This window comes from Solanum verrucosum, unplaced genomic scaffold, assembly GCF_900185275.1.
Source record: "Solanum verrucosum unplaced genomic scaffold, falcon-dt-bn FXZP01000278.1, whole genome shotgun sequence".
Taxonomy (NCBI): domain Eukaryota; kingdom Viridiplantae; phylum Streptophyta; class Magnoliopsida; order Solanales; family Solanaceae; genus Solanum; species Solanum verrucosum.
This window is the reverse complement of record NW_026020332.1, coordinates 1,647,765-1,664,540: the sequence shown is the minus strand read 5'-3', so window position 1 is coordinate 1,664,540 and position 16,776 is coordinate 1,647,765. Positions and strand designations below refer to the sequence as shown.

General features: G+C 36.0%; 2 protein-coding genes and 1 pseudogene across 2 annotated transcripts; all 3 read right to left on the bottom strand.

Annotated features, from left to right (window-relative positions):
* Positions 1-311: 311 nt before the first annotated feature.
* Positions 312-6,708, bottom strand: LOC125836435 (DNA replication licensing factor MCM3 homolog 2). Its single transcript, XM_049515602.1, has 16 exons — positions 6,570-6,708; positions 6,316-6,434; positions 5,832-6,040; positions 4,093-4,223; positions 3,768-4,006; positions 3,442-3,678; positions 3,109-3,263; positions 2,830-3,038; positions 2,575-2,740; positions 2,293-2,489; positions 2,028-2,087; positions 1,851-1,943; positions 1,387-1,604; positions 1,051-1,113; positions 820-961; positions 312-655 (listed from the first exon to the last, which is right to left on the bottom strand). Exons 1-16 carry the CDS (start codon positions 6,633-6,635, stop codon positions 593-595), a joined length of 2,367 nt encoding a protein of 788 aa, XP_049371559.1. The 5' UTR covers positions 6,636-6,708; the 3' UTR covers positions 312-592.
* Positions 6,709-8,665: 1,957 nt separating this feature from the next.
* LOC125836466 (DNA-directed RNA polymerase V subunit 7-like) lies at positions 8,666-9,331 on the bottom strand (annotated as a pseudogene).
* A 1,836-nt stretch (positions 9,332-11,167) lies between these two features.
* LOC125836445 (3-oxoacyl-[acyl-carrier-protein] synthase I, chloroplastic) lies at positions 11,168-15,555 on the bottom strand. The gene is made up of 7 exons (XM_049515613.1): positions 14,935-15,555; positions 13,985-14,416; positions 13,529-13,702; positions 11,995-12,108; positions 11,791-11,892; positions 11,630-11,696; positions 11,168-11,523 (listed from the first exon to the last, which is right to left on the bottom strand). Exons 1-7 carry the CDS (start codon positions 15,385-15,387, stop codon positions 11,456-11,458), a joined length of 1,410 nt encoding a protein of 469 aa, XP_049371570.1. The 5' UTR covers positions 15,388-15,555; the 3' UTR covers positions 11,168-11,455.
* Between the last annotated feature and the right edge of the window lie 1,221 nt (positions 15,556-16,776).

The following is a 16,776-nucleotide window of genomic DNA, read 5'->3' as shown; positions in this document are numbered from 1 at the left end:
ATAAAATTTATACATGAATAATTTTGATTCTATTTACAAACCAAACATGGTACAAAATTAATACATGAATAACAAAGTTATTCATGTATTAACTTTCCCTTATCCAGTAACCAAACGGCCCCTTAATATAAAAAAAATAAATAAGAAAGTTCTCTTCTTGTTTCTCCTTACATTTCTTGTTTGCTCTCATTTTGTAACATTCCATATATACTGCTCTTACTAATGTTTCTTTTTTAACCTTGGTGATTAAGAGGATTACCAAGTGGAGTTCAGCCTAACTCAGCGAATAACGTGAATTGCAACTTTTCAATCAAAGGAGACAACTTCTGGTTAAAGCTATTTAGCTGGTAGTCATCATAAATTGTACATTACATAATGCATTACCCATTTGGTTTTCCTAAAACAGAAAAAGTAAGATTCATATGCTTCATCAGATCTACATCTGAATGTCAAAGTGGGGATAAATAGAGGAATACCATAATACTATCAGAAATATAAGAGAAGTTATGGCTCAATAACAAGTGGTGTATTCCCATATAGTTTAGGCTTGGACAATCCATCAGAAAGGAGACAACTGCATTTGGAGACTGATTTACATGAAGTAAACTACATTGGTATCACTGTGTACCCACAATTGACCTTTCTCTTCCATCATCTGCACATTAGAGCACTTTCCCTGTTAGCTGTTATACATTCAAAAACTACTGTATCCAACTGATGCACATTTCAGTGTTGCCTACTTGTGAAAAAAGAGGTAATATACACATACGTTTGGAACTCAGGACATCAAAGAAATTTGTAATCGAAGGACTTGCATACCTTTAATAATTTCTCTATCTCCGCCTTTGAGTAAGGTACAGTCGCCCCATTGTTGACAACATTCTCCACATCAGCAACTGGAAGTTGTTCCACATGTTGTAAGTTCCTGTGCCTACCAAGTGCTGCACTGAATGCTTGCAATCTGCAAGTTCAGAGATGTTAGATTCCATAATTGACAACCCCGGAGTACAAGGAAATGCATTCAATGATCAATTAGTTAATTACACAGACCTCTCAGGAGATGTGCTGATTTCAGCTGCTGGAGTATCATCAGTTTCCATCGCTTCACTACCACTTTCCAAAAGAATACAAAAGAACACTTTAGAAGCATAAACATTAGAAGGAAACATCGTAATAGATAAAACAAACAAACACCATATAGATGGATCATCAAAGTAATTAAATGTGAGGAAGTTGCAATCTACTTCTGTTTACTTGATGAAAGAACTTATCAGTTATCAGAAAACCACTTGCCAAAAAACATACCTGCAGATAAACAAGATATCTCCAAGACTAAAAAATATTGATGATAGCTGAACTATGTATATTTTATAGTTAGTAACTCACCCAACTCCCCCGGCATGATCAGCTGATTCATCACCTGTATCATGCTCAGCTCTGCGTTTACGAGCTGAAGCATTGCTACCGCCATCATGGTCAGCACTGCGCTTCTTCCCCAATTCCTTTGCTCTCTCTTGCTCACGTTCCTCCATCTCAGTCAGTTCTTGATGATATATGGCAAAATGTAGAACTTGAAGAGCAGCTTCTACATCAGACTTCAAAACCTGCCAGAAATGATATGGAAACAAATTTTGAGCAAAAAAGAAGATCCATACAGTGCAGATAATCAAGGAAAGAATGAAACCAGAAAACTCAATTTTGGTTATTACCAAATTCATTGATTAAAGTCAAGAACTGGTCAATTTCTGTCGATGATGGTTTTTTATATTCAGTGGACCTCTAATCCTAAGCAGTCATATATGGGGAACTTCAATCCTCCTATATAAGACTGTAATCAAATAAGTTCTCACCTGTCTTCTCAACTTCAGCTTGGCATGGGCAGTTGAGAGCCGAATAATTGTTTCCAAAGTTCTGGCAGTAATTGGAAGTGTTCCTCCACCAGTCTATTGGAAATTAAGACAAATCAATTACATCACACAAATAACATAACAAGATAGTTATCTGGATATCAGACATAAAATACCAACCTTTGCATTTGTACTGGCACTCCTAAGCTCGGCATAAGCAGTAGCTATGTTATCAGATGCCTACAAATGATTATCATTATAAATATCAGGAAGAGAGCAGTACATTGATCAAGGTTCACGTGAGATGAAGCTAAGATATGACCAAGGTTTATTACAGCTTAATCTCAAGGAGTATTTCAAAATTCAAATTCACAAGGCATAAAAAAATTAATCCTGCAAGAAAACGCAATGATGCTATGCAATTGCACAAGTTACACTTAATTACCTCATCAGTCAGCTCAGGATGGATCCTGTTTTTTGCGTAATGAATGTAAGTCTTGAGAAACTGGATGGTCAATGTATCCTTTTTGCTCCGAGTTGAATTTCTACCATGTAACATCCGATTATACTTAACATAGACGGGCATTTCATCCTTGTCATTTTGCTCTTCATATCTTGAATCATTATCTAGTGTTGAGCTACCTAAAAGGTAAAATAGATTCACTTCATTCATACAAACTAGGAAAAGGCAATGCATGAAGATTTTCAAACATAACTGCCAACCTACCTCCATCTATTGGAGAACGATACCGATGCATGCGCAAAACATGCTCAGAAATTTGACGATCAACCCCAGGATCCATTTGATCCAGAACAATAAACAACAAATCAAAACGAGAGAGCAGTGAGTCTGGAAGTCCAATGTTCTTCGTTGGAGTTAATGATCGGTCATACTGTAAAAAACGAGATGGTATAGAAAAGTTAAATGATACATATCTTAAGGCTATTACACATTTAGATGGACCTGTTTTGAAAAACTTACAGAACCATATATGGGATTTGCAGCTGCAACTACACTGCATCGAGCATTCAAGGATGCATGGATTCCTGCTTTAGCAATGGTTACAGTCTGCTGTTCCATAACCTCATGTATAGCAACTCGATCTTGATCATTCATTTTATCAAACTCATCAATGCAAACAACTCCTCTGTCGGCAAGTACCATGGCACCAGCTTCTAGCCTTCTTTCTCCTATTTCCAAGTACATATTTGTCAGTTTACTTCACATACAACGTAGATTCTGCTTTTGAAAAAAAGTTACCTGTTTCTTGATCAGAAGTAACTGCAGCTGTCAAACCAACTCCGGAAGAACCACGACCAGTAGTTGATATTGCTAATGGAGCAATATTCATTATTGCTCTCAGCAGCTGAGACTTGGCAACAGATGGATCACCAACCATCATCATGTTTATATCACTAAATACAGTAAAAATGGCTGTTGTGAGACCTAGAATCAATCTCATATAGAGGAGTTACAGTACATAAAAAATTATGATAGTTGTCTGAATGAACTGGAAGCAGTAATGTCTTATTGGTGTTAAGTGCTAAGGACAACAAAAGGTAGCCTGACCAAAGGTAAAAGAGTTTATCTTACCCTCTTAAGTGAGTTCCATTTTTCAAGTTCTTTTCAATTCCACCAAGCATGAGCAGAACAACTGCTTTCTTTATCCACAAATGCCCATAAATAGATGGTGCCAGTGAATTAGCAAGAAGATCAAAAGTATCATCTTTAACAGAAATATTCTTGATGTCTTTAAGGACTTTCTCTGTGTAGTTTGGTGCATTTGCTGACTTGTTCAGGAGAGACACATTGTTACCTATGAGGATTGTTCTGCACAACAATATTGATGGACAGGATTACATACAGAAAACAACATTTAACTATTCTGAGGGAAATAAAGCAGTATGTTAAACACACACCTGAATACACCATTCATGCTTCCTTGGCTTTTACTAGGAAGAGCTTTGTATACCCCAACAACTGCTACACGGTCTCCAGGCTTGCATGAATCAACAAGATCATCCTCTACGACTATATCTACTGTTCTAGGAAGTTGACCAGGAGCAGAATTTTCAGGCACCTCTTGCATTGATAAAGTTTGATGATCTTTATATGTGCATAAACCATACTCAGTAACTAGCAAATTGCCATTATCATCCTGCAACATAATCACTCTTGTAAAATTTTCTTTTGCTAAACAAATATAAAAGACCAAAACTAAAACCTATATCAGTTCATCATTACCCGTGTCGGGTACACAGAACCAGTTGGCAGACCAACATTCGATGTGATATCTCTGTATTCACGGGCCGTAAATTTCTCAGTTGTCGGACAAAAGTGGACACTCTTAACAACCTTTGGCCTCACAAGAGAACCTATAGATATTGAAAGTAGAAGCTTTCATTAATAAATTTTATTAAAAGAGTCAATTACAAAGTGGCATCCAAGCTAAGGCTCAATATAAAACAAGAAAATGATTTATAACTCAAAAAGTGGCAGCAAGCTAAGGACTAATATAAAACAAGAAGATGATTCATGACTCAAACTTCAGCTGATGACAGATGAAATCTGTCCTAGCATCAACCTATCTCATGTTTCTCTTTGACTAGAGAATGAAATTTAGACACATAATTCAGTAATGAACAACAAGAAATAACAGAATATGTGTTTTATATTAGCAAATACTTCAGACTGCAAATATGAGCAGGAAAAATCAAGTAGAAAATGGATTTTAATAATGAAACAAAGCAACAGAAGACAGCACAGTCAAACTAATGATGTTTGGCATATTTTATTATCTTATTGCTTGATATCAATTCTCTGTATTAATTGTACTTTCATGTGCTTTTGAATTTGAATATGCCCAACTATGCTTAATCATATTAATTTGGTGATGTAGGAAGCTAAAGGATAAAATTGGTTTAGTTTTGGAAATCAAATATGCACAACTGGTTGAAGTTCCAATTCTTGTACTAAACTTGGCAATGGCACGAGTACATACATGCGTATCAGGAAGAAGGAAGCTTGTAAATTATTGACCTTACAGTCCATTTAGAAGAAAAAGCACAAATATACAGCGCAGAAGAAACAAGGGCCACTCTCCAGTTCACAATTTCACCACTATGGAACCAATTCTGATAAGCACAAGTCCAGTACTTTATGCTAACACTTGTGCTAACAGCTTAGTATCCATGACATGCAATCTTTTCCCAGTCCCACACCAGCAAACTGCACACTGGTTACTGAAACTACCAAACATCTCAAATGCTTATAATGTGATGCATTCAAGGAACATAATAATCACCAATAAAAATGGATATAACAGGTAATCTCATGTCCAATCCAGCTATTTAGAAATCACTAATCCTTCTAAGTTAATCAGTTGAACCATATAATACTAGTACTACAGTCCTAGAAAGTCCAGTTTTCATCATCCCTTTACTAGCAACTGGTACTGATATAGACATGGCCCATTACAAGCAAGAAACTACTATATCACCATAACTTTATTCACTGGACATATGCATGTCTTCCCCTGTCAAATGGACATGAATAAATTTCAGAGGTCATATCAAATGAAAATTTGCTGCTAACATACAGCTGTCAAACACATATCAGTTGTATCATATCACCCAAACCTTTGCGGCACAGTGTAAATAGCTACCCACCAGGTAAATAGTTCCCCATTTTCATTGCTTTTACCATTATAGAAGCATTTTTAAAAAAAAATATATTCATCAAAGTTTTCACCATAGACCCCAAATCAGCTATACTCACAGTACAAAAATGACTCAGAAATGTATTAGGCCTTCCTACTGACTCATTAACTTTGGAGTGAATCCAAGGCACATCATTAAAAATAAATTCAGTGGCCCAGAGTAAATATGGTTAGTTTAAGATCTATATAATACACTGGCATAATACCACAGTCAACGTAGATATGAGCTAGAAATGAGCGCTATAAGCAAATTCAGAAGACGTACACTTGGTAACAATGCCTTCAACACAGACCATGGAACCAATGAAACGGGACAACAGCTCTCTTGGGGTTACTCTCCTCGAAACAAAAGGACCAGTAAACCCAACCAAGACTTGCTCGCCTTCTTTAAGATACTTGGGATTATGGGTCCGGATCATATCAGTTAAAGCATCAACCAACGGTTGCATATACTCACTTGGATTCTGAAGAAGCCTACACAATTCAAGAAAAGAAGAAATTTACAAACTGAACCACCAATATCAATAACCCCACTTAAACTTCAATACTTGGAAAATATCAAAAAACTTGTCTTTTTCAACATTTTCCCCTCAAATTTGCACCCGAAAGCAAAAAAACTAGAAAAACCACACCAACAAGCCTAGATAGTACTTCAATTTCAAAACACAAACCCAATACCACTCTTGATTTTTTCCTCGAATTATACAAGCCAAAAATGACATCACTAAAATTAATGAAAAGGATTAAACCTGCGAGCCAAATCAGAGCCTTCTCTGTCATTGTAGAAATCAGAGAGGTCCATAATGACACGACGCCTATTGTTGTTGATCATAGATTCAAATTCCTTCTTCAGCTCCGTGTCCAATTCCTACAAAAATAAAAAAGAATCAACAAAAGAAAAAACAAACAAATACATAAATACAACTCAGAGTTTGTCAAATTAAGCAAATTATATCAAGTAGATAACACGTGAAGAGAGAAAAAAAAAGTAGAAAATACTTACAGTTTGTTCAAAGAACTTGAGGAAAGTTCGCTTATGCGTAGCTCTAACCTCGTCGCTTAGATCCATTGCTGACTGAGAAAGGGTGAATCTGTGTGTGTGTGTGTGAGAGAGAGGGAGAAAAAGGGAGAGGAGAGTAGAGCAGAGCAGAGAGTGATGATTGATGAAGGTCGAGATTGGGATTTTCCCTCTATTTTTGGAGTTAGGGTTCGGATTTTGGCGGGAAATGAAGGGTTGAGGTTGGCGGGAAGGAGAGCCTTTTTGTTTTACTCCATCTTCTTTTCTTTTTTTTTAACTTTTAACAGTCCAAAAGAATGTGTAGTAGTATTGTTTATTACCAGTATACTCGTACTATTTTAAAGATGAAAAATACGTAGAGTATACTCGTAATTTAGTGATGCCACGTCTTAAATGATACAAAAATGTGTGCATCTTACGTCAATTAGCTTCGAACGGGTTCAGGCCTATGGAGGAGATGAAAAATCATTCAGATATAGTAGGAGATATTTAAATGTTGGTGAAATTTTAATATGTAGCTAGATTATTTTTTTACAAGGTCAAAGTGCAATTTATAATTTTTTCTATTTAGGAATTAAACATTTTCTAAAGTATTTTAAGAATCAAACAATTTTGATTCGTAATAGCTTTATGCACTTCTTGGTAAAATATATTTTAATTCAAAGACTAAGAAATTGAGGCTTATTCAATGATTTTGAACACTTGTTTATCGTTGTAGTTTGAATTACATAATTTCTTTTAGAACAAGAGTAACTCTACCAATAAAAATTGGACAAATTTTAAGAAGAAAAAAAAAATCATCTATTATCTTTGTTAATTATTTCTACTTTGGTTGATATATATCATGTGTTACTTGTCCTCGATGAACTCTTCTTGGTTCGTATGTAACAAATATGTATTGTTACATGTGGAAGCCATCAAATGAAAAGAGGGGACATTCTGTTTATTTAGTTTAAACTAGTATCTGGATACATGCGTGTGTTTGGATACGTGTGTTATGTGTTGTTCCATATAATTATTTTTATAAATTTATTAGAATGATTAAAATTCTTTGAAAACATGAGCGTAATGAGCAGTGTTTTAAAAGGTGAAGCGGGGAGTTTTACTTAGCATAGGGTGAGGCGTACGTCTCCAGACATGGCGACAGCCTTTCTCACAGCGATCCTTCCATTTCCAGAGATTTCTGAGGCAGAGGGTGAGAGTTTCACTGCCTGTCCAGCAAAAGAAGGGGAAGAAAGAGCCATTGTAGAAACTGCCATGGTTTATGTCAAGAGAAAAGTAAGTGTTTAATGGTATGACATATTGTTGAAGTTGGCTGTGGTGAGATGAAGTTACAAAGGGAACTAATTCACCATATATATATGGAGTAATTAAGAGGTAAATAGTCCAAATTATCTACTAATATCTGTATGTATGATCTCATTGGGTATCAAGATCCCATGTGTAGCAATTAATGCGATCTTGCCAATTTCCAATCCTTCAATTTTCCAAGATGTTTATAAGGGGACCCATTCATTATTGTCATCCTATGTGTGGCTGTAAGGATTGAACTCTACCCTGTGATTTGTTGAGCTTATAATACTGATATCTCTTATCATTATGCATTTGAAATTTCTCCAGATTTTATCTTTCAGCACTATAGCTCATTCAATCTAGAACTATAATGTAGCCTTTCACTAAACATGCTACATGACAAGTCGGACACCCTCAGGAAACATATACAGCAGATTCACATATGCAGCCAGAACTTCATAAGATTTACATTTGGTTAACCAGAAGAACAAATATCAATTAGAATCCCAATACATTAAATCAAGAACCACTAACCAAATAGTAAACACCATGCACCAAAATTTCTATCATTGAACTACTGATCAGAACATTTTTAATACATAAAAAAAAATCACACGGAGAGAAATCAGTCAAGAGAACAAGACACTTCGTAAAGGTATTTTAAGTAAAGGTTTATCACCATAACAAGTAAATGTATCTGTGAAGACATGCTACGCCTTGTAACATTTACATGACCACTTGAGGGCATAAGCAACCAAATGAGTATGACATTTCAGAGATGGTCAGCAACATCAACAGAAAAGTCACATTCAATTCAAAATAGTACTAAACACAGATATAGCTACAAAAGTTAGCTTTACATGTCACTTGTCTATGTCCAACATGAGCCAATCGTGGCGAATAACTGAAATCTAAACAGAGTTTTGTGAGATGGGTCCAAGGTAATCACCCTCCAAGCTCACGACTGCTTGGAATTCCTTCTCCGCCTCCACATACCTTGCTCCAACCACGATGAAACGCACCACAGTGTCTTTCTCAATTTTAGACATCTTCTCATTCATAAAGATTGGATTTTCTCCGGGCACATACTTATAATCCGCCATCTTCTGATGAGAGAGGTACACCTTGTCTGTGGGGCCACATCTCAAAAAGACAGCATGCTTCAAGATCTTGTCAACAACCCCTTCCAAGATCTCTCCACGGAATATCTTGAAGGTAACACAACTGAATTCCACAGGGAAAAGCACATCACCAGTGTGTTCTCGAACTTTCCCTTCCCCAATCCTCTCCAATGTAGTGAGAGCCATAGAGTAACCAAGATTTTTTGAGGCCTTCTTGGCAGCAAAGTCATCCATGAGGCGAATAACAATTGCCTTCTGAAGCATTAAGCCCTCAACATCAAGGTTCTCCGCAGGGATTATCACATTCTACGACAACTGAGATTTCAAATACATTTTGAAGGACCTGTCACAAATCAAAACACAGTGGGCTTTATCAAGGGAAATATGAGGCCTTGCAAAGAAACCATGCAGTCACAACAATTCTAGTATGGAAGTTCAAGAAAAAGTTTCGAATTTCATATGCCAACACCACAAGAAATACAGTACACATCTATTGAAATTTATAAATCAGGAGAAGATTTCTAATCCCCACAAACACTGTTAAGGTGCAAAAGGTACTGGGGTATGGAACTGCAAGAGACAGAATGGTACAAGGATTTGGACGTGGTGTTCTTAACTAGCAGGATCAGTCATCTTCTCCTCATATAAGTTGCAGATATTGACTTGAAACCTCACAGGAAAACATAGGAGACTACACGAATTCACTCCTCTGAGATAAGACTTTATCAGCTCACACGAGAATACAGCAATCAGGCTGTTGCAACATCCTCATTAATAAGATAATACAACCCCCCACCCCAGAAGAAAAAAACTCTAATAAGAGTATTTACACCGATTTGAAACTCTTCTAACTCTGCTAAACCGACCATTGGAGGTAGAATGATGAAATAGAGTTTCCCACCGACAAAGAAAGAATTTTTCAAATTATCAAATGCTTTTAGAAGCCAACTGCAGGTAAGTGTCTATGCCCAGCATGAGTGGGTGACAACAACAACAACATACCCTTTGTAATTCCACAAGCGGGGTTTAAGAAGGGTAGTGTGCACCTAGACCTTACCCAAGGTAGAGAGGCTGTTTTCGAATAGACCTCGGCTCAAGTAAAAACATAACACCCAGCACAAATCTTAAGAAAAGAGGGGGGGGTAAAATCTATTAGGACCGTCAAATTATAGTTACAAATTACATTGTTAAGTAGATAAAACTTTAATTCGTAATGAATAATATACATATCCCCCCTAGGTTTTGGGCAACATGTGAAAATCAACCTACCAAATGCCTCATATGTCAATCAGCTTCCTTTACGAGCATTTTCCAAGAGTTAATAATGCAAAATGCATATGCATTTCACGGAGACAATAACAGTTATATAAGAGTAAACTGTTTTGGGCAACATGTGAAAATCAACCTGCCAAATGCCCCATATTTCAATCAGCCTCCTTCACGAGAGTTAATAATGCAAAATGCATAGGCATTTCACGGAGGCAATGACAATTATATAAGAGTAAACTTAGATAAGAAAAAGGAAACACCGAATGACCTAAAACAATACGATTAGGAAAACTTTCAATGACTAGGGTAAAATCTGCAGCGTTTCTAAAACAATGTGACTAAAAGCTAAATTGGGACTTCACTTTTGCTTTTAAGCTTCTAAAGAGTGCGGAACAGTGATGGAGGAAACTAAAATTTATGTTACCGTAGACACAACATTGCATGATCGGAAAGTAACAAATAAAGGAAACGGTTTGAAAAAAAATCTGAACATAGAAAAGAAAAAAAAAAGCATAAGAAAAAGAACCGACGATGGCGGAGGCACCGTAGTGGGACTAACCTTTGGTGGACAGCCCGGCAACGGCGACGGAGAAGGTGAGGTACGGGAAGTTTAGGAAATTGGGTTCAGCTCACTTGTGTGACTTGGTGATACGTTTTTAGTCCACAAAGTTGTGTTGTTTTCAGTTTAACCCCCTTTTTTTCATTGATAGTCTTAATTAGTAGCAACGAGTATAGTTGTGAATATGGCTGTTTATACAGTTTACAGGTTAACTAGTTATTTCTTTCGAAAACAGTTTTTCTACCCACACAAAGTAAGCGTATGTTGTTTAATAAATGTTCTCGAACCAATTGTCCACTCAAATGGAAAGTTAAACAGGTGCCATCAGAGAGTTGTTAATATCAAAAGATCATATCATCTTTCAAATCTCTTGCATAATTCAAAACTGATGGCATTGTTGTTTAACCAAGCTATGAAGGTCCAAGCTAATTTAAGGAGTGAAAAGTTAAAAATGTTCATTGCTATGAAACTACAAGCTAAAGATTATTAGTACATAAAAGAATTGACAATTGTTCCTCTCTCGCTGCGCCCAGCAAGTCGCCCACACGGAGATGCAAGAAACAGCCACTGTGTATCACATTAATCCCCTATATTACTCCAGAAGATTGCTCTAGCTAAACTGAGCTGAATTAAGGCTTGAATGCAGAAAAGGCGACGACAGAGTTGTGACCACCAAAACCAAAGGAATTGGAGATTGCTGCATATGTAAGAAATTGATGTTATGTTGGAAGTTTTTCAATTATTCATGAGAATGTTTATTTGTGAAAATATAATATGGTGCTATAATTTGAAGTGTATCTTACCAACATTCACTTCATGCTGCTGTTTTTTGTTTGGAACAGTATCAAACTCCACTGAAGGCTCAGGATTCTGCAATATTCATTACAATTAGAGATTTGCAAATGAAGAATGAGCATAGCAATTGACATTTGATATGCAAGTTTGAAAATATAGAACAACTCACGAATTGGTTAATTGAAGGATGCACCCAGCCGGTTGTAATAGCTTTAATTGTTGCGATAGCTTCCAGACCACCAGCAGCACCGAGGCAATGCCCTATCATAGACTGGAACAATATGGGGAAAAAATTTAAAAGATGAACATACTGCCAAATACACTGATAAATTCGAATAAATGAAGAGATGCATTACAATGTAGACAGAATTACCTTGGTTGCATTCATTTTGATTCCTGAGGTGGTCTTGAAAACCTTCTTGACAGCATTTATTTCGGCTAGATCACCAACAATGGTGGAAGTTGCATGAGCATTAATGTAGTTAACCTAAAAAGAAAAATGGAAGATCAATCCAGTAATCGAACCCAACTTTAACTTTTAGAAAAATCTACCCAAAACATTCTGTACCTGTTACCAAAGACTATAACACATTATCAATAGCTGAATGTTTCAAGTACCCACTTAAACTAGGTTCTAAAGTTCTGGATGATCAAAATAAAGAGACAATTTCACTTTCAGCCGTTTCGTCATCAACAACAAAAAAGAAGGTCAATCCAAACTAGTGGCTTCCGGCCATATGAATTCTCAATATGCCGTTCTGCTTGAACATCTTAAATAGGATTACTGAAAGGACAATTCTAGGGTACTATCGAAATGTGAATGTGTGACTATTAATTCATCAACAGATATCATGCTGATTCTAGACAATTGCTGTATGTTAGGGCATTCTCTTGTGCTTTGAAGCAAAGTCAGTGTCATGGCTCAAGATCAACAAATAAAATGTGGGCTCAGTAGTGAGAGAAGTTGAGAACAAGGATGGTTTGGCCCACAATGTTACCATGTAGCATCAGTGATTGCCTTCCGTGCCACTTGTAAATATAGTGCATACTGAAACCAGGCAGTTCAAAGATCCCAAAAGAGATTAGTGGGTTGGATATATATCTGGAGGCAAACTTTCACCTTGTTGCGTGAAAAGAAGTAACACAGCGAGGTGAGAAGGTTGGTATTGTTAAAATCAGATCTGAGAAGAAGACACTAAAGCTCCAGAGAGGGGGAGTGGTATCTAGGATGAATTCTACAAGCATTTTAGGTGCATTGTGGTTAATGGTGAAAGAATCCAGATTTTTCTGATCGCCAGCAGTTTGAACATGCGCCTTTGATGATTAAAATTGAATAGTAACCTTTCCTTTACTCTCAATAAAGGATGTCTTTATCTAGTAAAGAGAGAGGGGAGTAATCTTTACTTGGAATCTGAAATTTAGAATAAACCTCATATGGGAGGTAGCATTTTTTCTCAAAGAGACAACGGGACATGGATGAGAGAGTCTATGCGCATAAAATTGACATGGAAAAGACTATGATGTCACAAGTAGTTGTTTTTTAACTATTAAAGAATGAAGATTCACTCGTTGCACAATATCTTCCATTCAGCCTAAAACAAAACACACACAAAAATGTCCTACAACAAGGCCCATGTAACATGAAAAGAAATCTCTTTCATGTCAATAGTTTACTATCTTCACTGTAACCTTTTCCCAACAACAGAAGAATTCTAAGAAGCAAAAGTATGAGATATGACGGATCTTGGGTTTGGTAGCCCCAAGATAACATTTTGATAAGTTTTCAAATTTTTAACAGAAAACATCTGGAGCGATTTGCTCTTTCCAGCATGTCTTTTACCCTCTCTTTGACTATTGAGTAGACAATGAGAGTACAACCTCAACTGCTTGTAGAGGGAAGTAAATACCTCTTCTGGTGACACTCCAGCATCTTCAAGGGTGCTAAGAATACATGAAGAAACACCAAGACCATCAGCTCGGGGATCAGTCATGTGATAAGCATCACAATTAACTGCACCACCCAAATACTCTGCAATTATTGGTGCTCCTCGTTTCATTGCATGCTCCAAACTTTCCATCACCTGCCAAGAATGTCATTCAATTTTCATAATAACTTTCCAACCGGTGAGTAGATTGTATTAAAGTGACAGAAATCTCTAGTGCTTAATCTAATTATGCAGTCTACCGTGCAATGAAAGAAAGACCAGCAATTCATGGATAGCAGTTTATTGCATATTTAGTTGCTTCGGGATTGGAATCAACTTATGAAAAAGCAAACTACATTGGACTACACATAACTTTTGCTCAAACTAGCTTAGATGCACTTCCTATGACCAAAATATGAGAATCACTAGTTAGCTTACCAAGATTCCAGCCCCCTCTCCCATAACAAATCCATCTCTATCTTTGTCCCATGGTCTGGAAGCAGTTTGTGGATCATCATTCCTTTGAGACAAAGCTCTGCATGCCACAAAACCTCCTAAACCAATAGGTATCATGGCAGCTTCAGTTCCACCAGCAAGCATCAAATCAGCTTCACCTCTGCGAATATGATTTGCGGCAGCATAAAAACAGTAATTGGAGGTAGCACAAGCAGTTGAGATTGAGTAGTTTGGTCCCATAAAACCTAGATCAATACCAAGCAAAGCAGAACCCATGTTTGTTATGGCATATGGTATAAAAAATGGAGTAATTTTCCTATGACCCTTTTCAATTAAATTCTGGACGCCATCTGAGAAAACCGTAAGACCACCCATTCCTGTTCCTACAAGAACACCTGCTCGCTCCTTATCAATCTGCAGGAAGAACATAAATAAACAACCTGGAGTCATGTACTGCAGAAAAGAAACAAATCTAGAAAAACAATGAAGTCTGAACAAATAGCTATGCTAAATATTCACATCAACACTTTTCAAATGCACTAATGATAAATTTGTATTGTGGGGAACGGTATTTTTTATTGTTTCTGGTATTCCAAAATGCACTGGCAAGACTCAAGACTTTTACACAATTATGGTCTCTAAGACATCATGAAAGCCCAATTCCAGCATTTTGGTGAAAATAGATATGAAATACAAGCAATAAATGGCATAAAACCAGCTAAAATACCAAAACAAACACAATCAGCTAGCAATTTTCTCCAAATTCTCCACATCTCCAAATAAAATGATCGAAATGAACAAAACATCCAAGCCGAAAGCACATCATGCAAGCCCCATTCCAGCAAATTCATCATACCAAAAAAGAAAAACAGAAAATCTTCACAGATATAACCAAATCGAAATAGCAAAAGAAACGAAAAGAAAAGCCGAACCTTTTCTAATCTATCACCCCCAAGATCTGCATTTTCCAAAGCTTTCTTGCCAGCAACAATGGCATACCTTAAACAATCATCAAGCCTCCTATCATTCTTCCCATCAATATACCCTTCAGATGTAAACCCACGAATTTGTCCCCCAAATCTTGTAGGAAACTTAGAAGCATCAAAACGATCAATAAGCGAAATCCCACTTTCACCAGCCAAAAGTTTTTCATAGTAAGTATCGACATCATTCCCGAACACAGAAACAAGACCCGTCCCAGTTATAACAACCCTTTTCTTTGGGTCTTTCTCTCTTTTGGGAGCAGAAACAGTGGATGCAGAAGCTGATATAATAAAAGGCACTCTTTTAGCACCCAATGACCTTACATTGGTGAATTGGGGCATGTTTTTCCGAAGAGGATCTAGTGGAGATGGACGAAATGATAGAGATTGCATTGCTTCCATTGTTAACTGAAATGGGTTTTGAGATTTGAGGTGGCGGAGCAAGAAGAAGAAGCAGAAGCAGAAGCAGAAGCAAAAAGCTTTTCGATGTGAACGATGTGAGTGTATTACTATTTTTAGAGAGAGAGAAAGGGGGAGTGTGTTTTGTGCTTCACAGCAAGAGAGAGAGACCAAGTCACAACCAAAATGTGTACAACTAATTTAAATAGAGGATGTTTTTGTGTTACCCACCCCTTCATTCTTGATTTGATTAAAAATCGATTCAAATTAAAATTAATAAAACAAATGAATTAAACTAACAAATTCAAATATCTTGTTTTTTCCCTTAATTTTTTTTATTTTGATATGTAATTGTGCTATTAGTTCTGGATATAAGCATGTCTAATTTGTGTCTGAGTAGATTTGGCTTTTTTGGAACTTTTAGACTTTGTTTGGATGGTTGTTATGTATTGTTTTATAATGTATTGTATTATATCGTACTATATTGTTTTAATAAATACAATATTTTGATAGATTGTATCGTTTTCCGTCGTTATATTGTGTTAGACATCCATAATTTGAATGATAAACCTACAAGAAAAAAAGTAGGATATGGAGTACATCTACTATGAAAAGGTAGGATAAAAGATAATTTACATATTTAAATAATAAGTAAAGATAAAATGAGAAGTAGATATAAAGGTAACGACGCGATCACACCAAATCAATCGTTACAATGAGTCTTTGCATCATTACCTAACCATTGATTTAAACGATACGATACAATAGAATTTAAGCAACAATCAAGACAAACATTTTATTTAAACTAACAACACAATACAATAGAACGGATAACAATCATTCAAACAAGGTGCTACAAGTTTTATTTATAGGTTCATTTTGAACTCTAAATCATTTGTAACTTTTTTGAGTAGATTGAAATTATCATGAAATTTAGTAATCTTAATTATATTTTTTCTCCCGGAAGAAAGACAATTTCATGAATCATTAGTTTTGTAGTATTTAGCTTTGTACAAAATTATTATATTCTCAGTGCATTCACAAATCACAAGGAACCCTTCCATTCTAATTATGAGTCTGTTTTAATGAAATGATGTTACATTTGCCTAATAAAATGTTGTTACTTTTATTGTTTGTTTAATGTCAAAAAGTAATAATAGAAAAAATGAATAAAAAACTTTATATTTATATATGATTAAAAATTAAGTAGTCGAAGCAAAATCAACGACAATCAAATTAATAAAATGTATTATATTTGTCTTTTTTATTTTAATAATTTGAAAATCAACTACTTCTTTTTTGTATTAAATTTTAATTAAGAATCAACCCTGATCAAATAGCAAACATCCTACTCACAAAAAATAAGGAGTTATTATACCTTACTAATTAGGA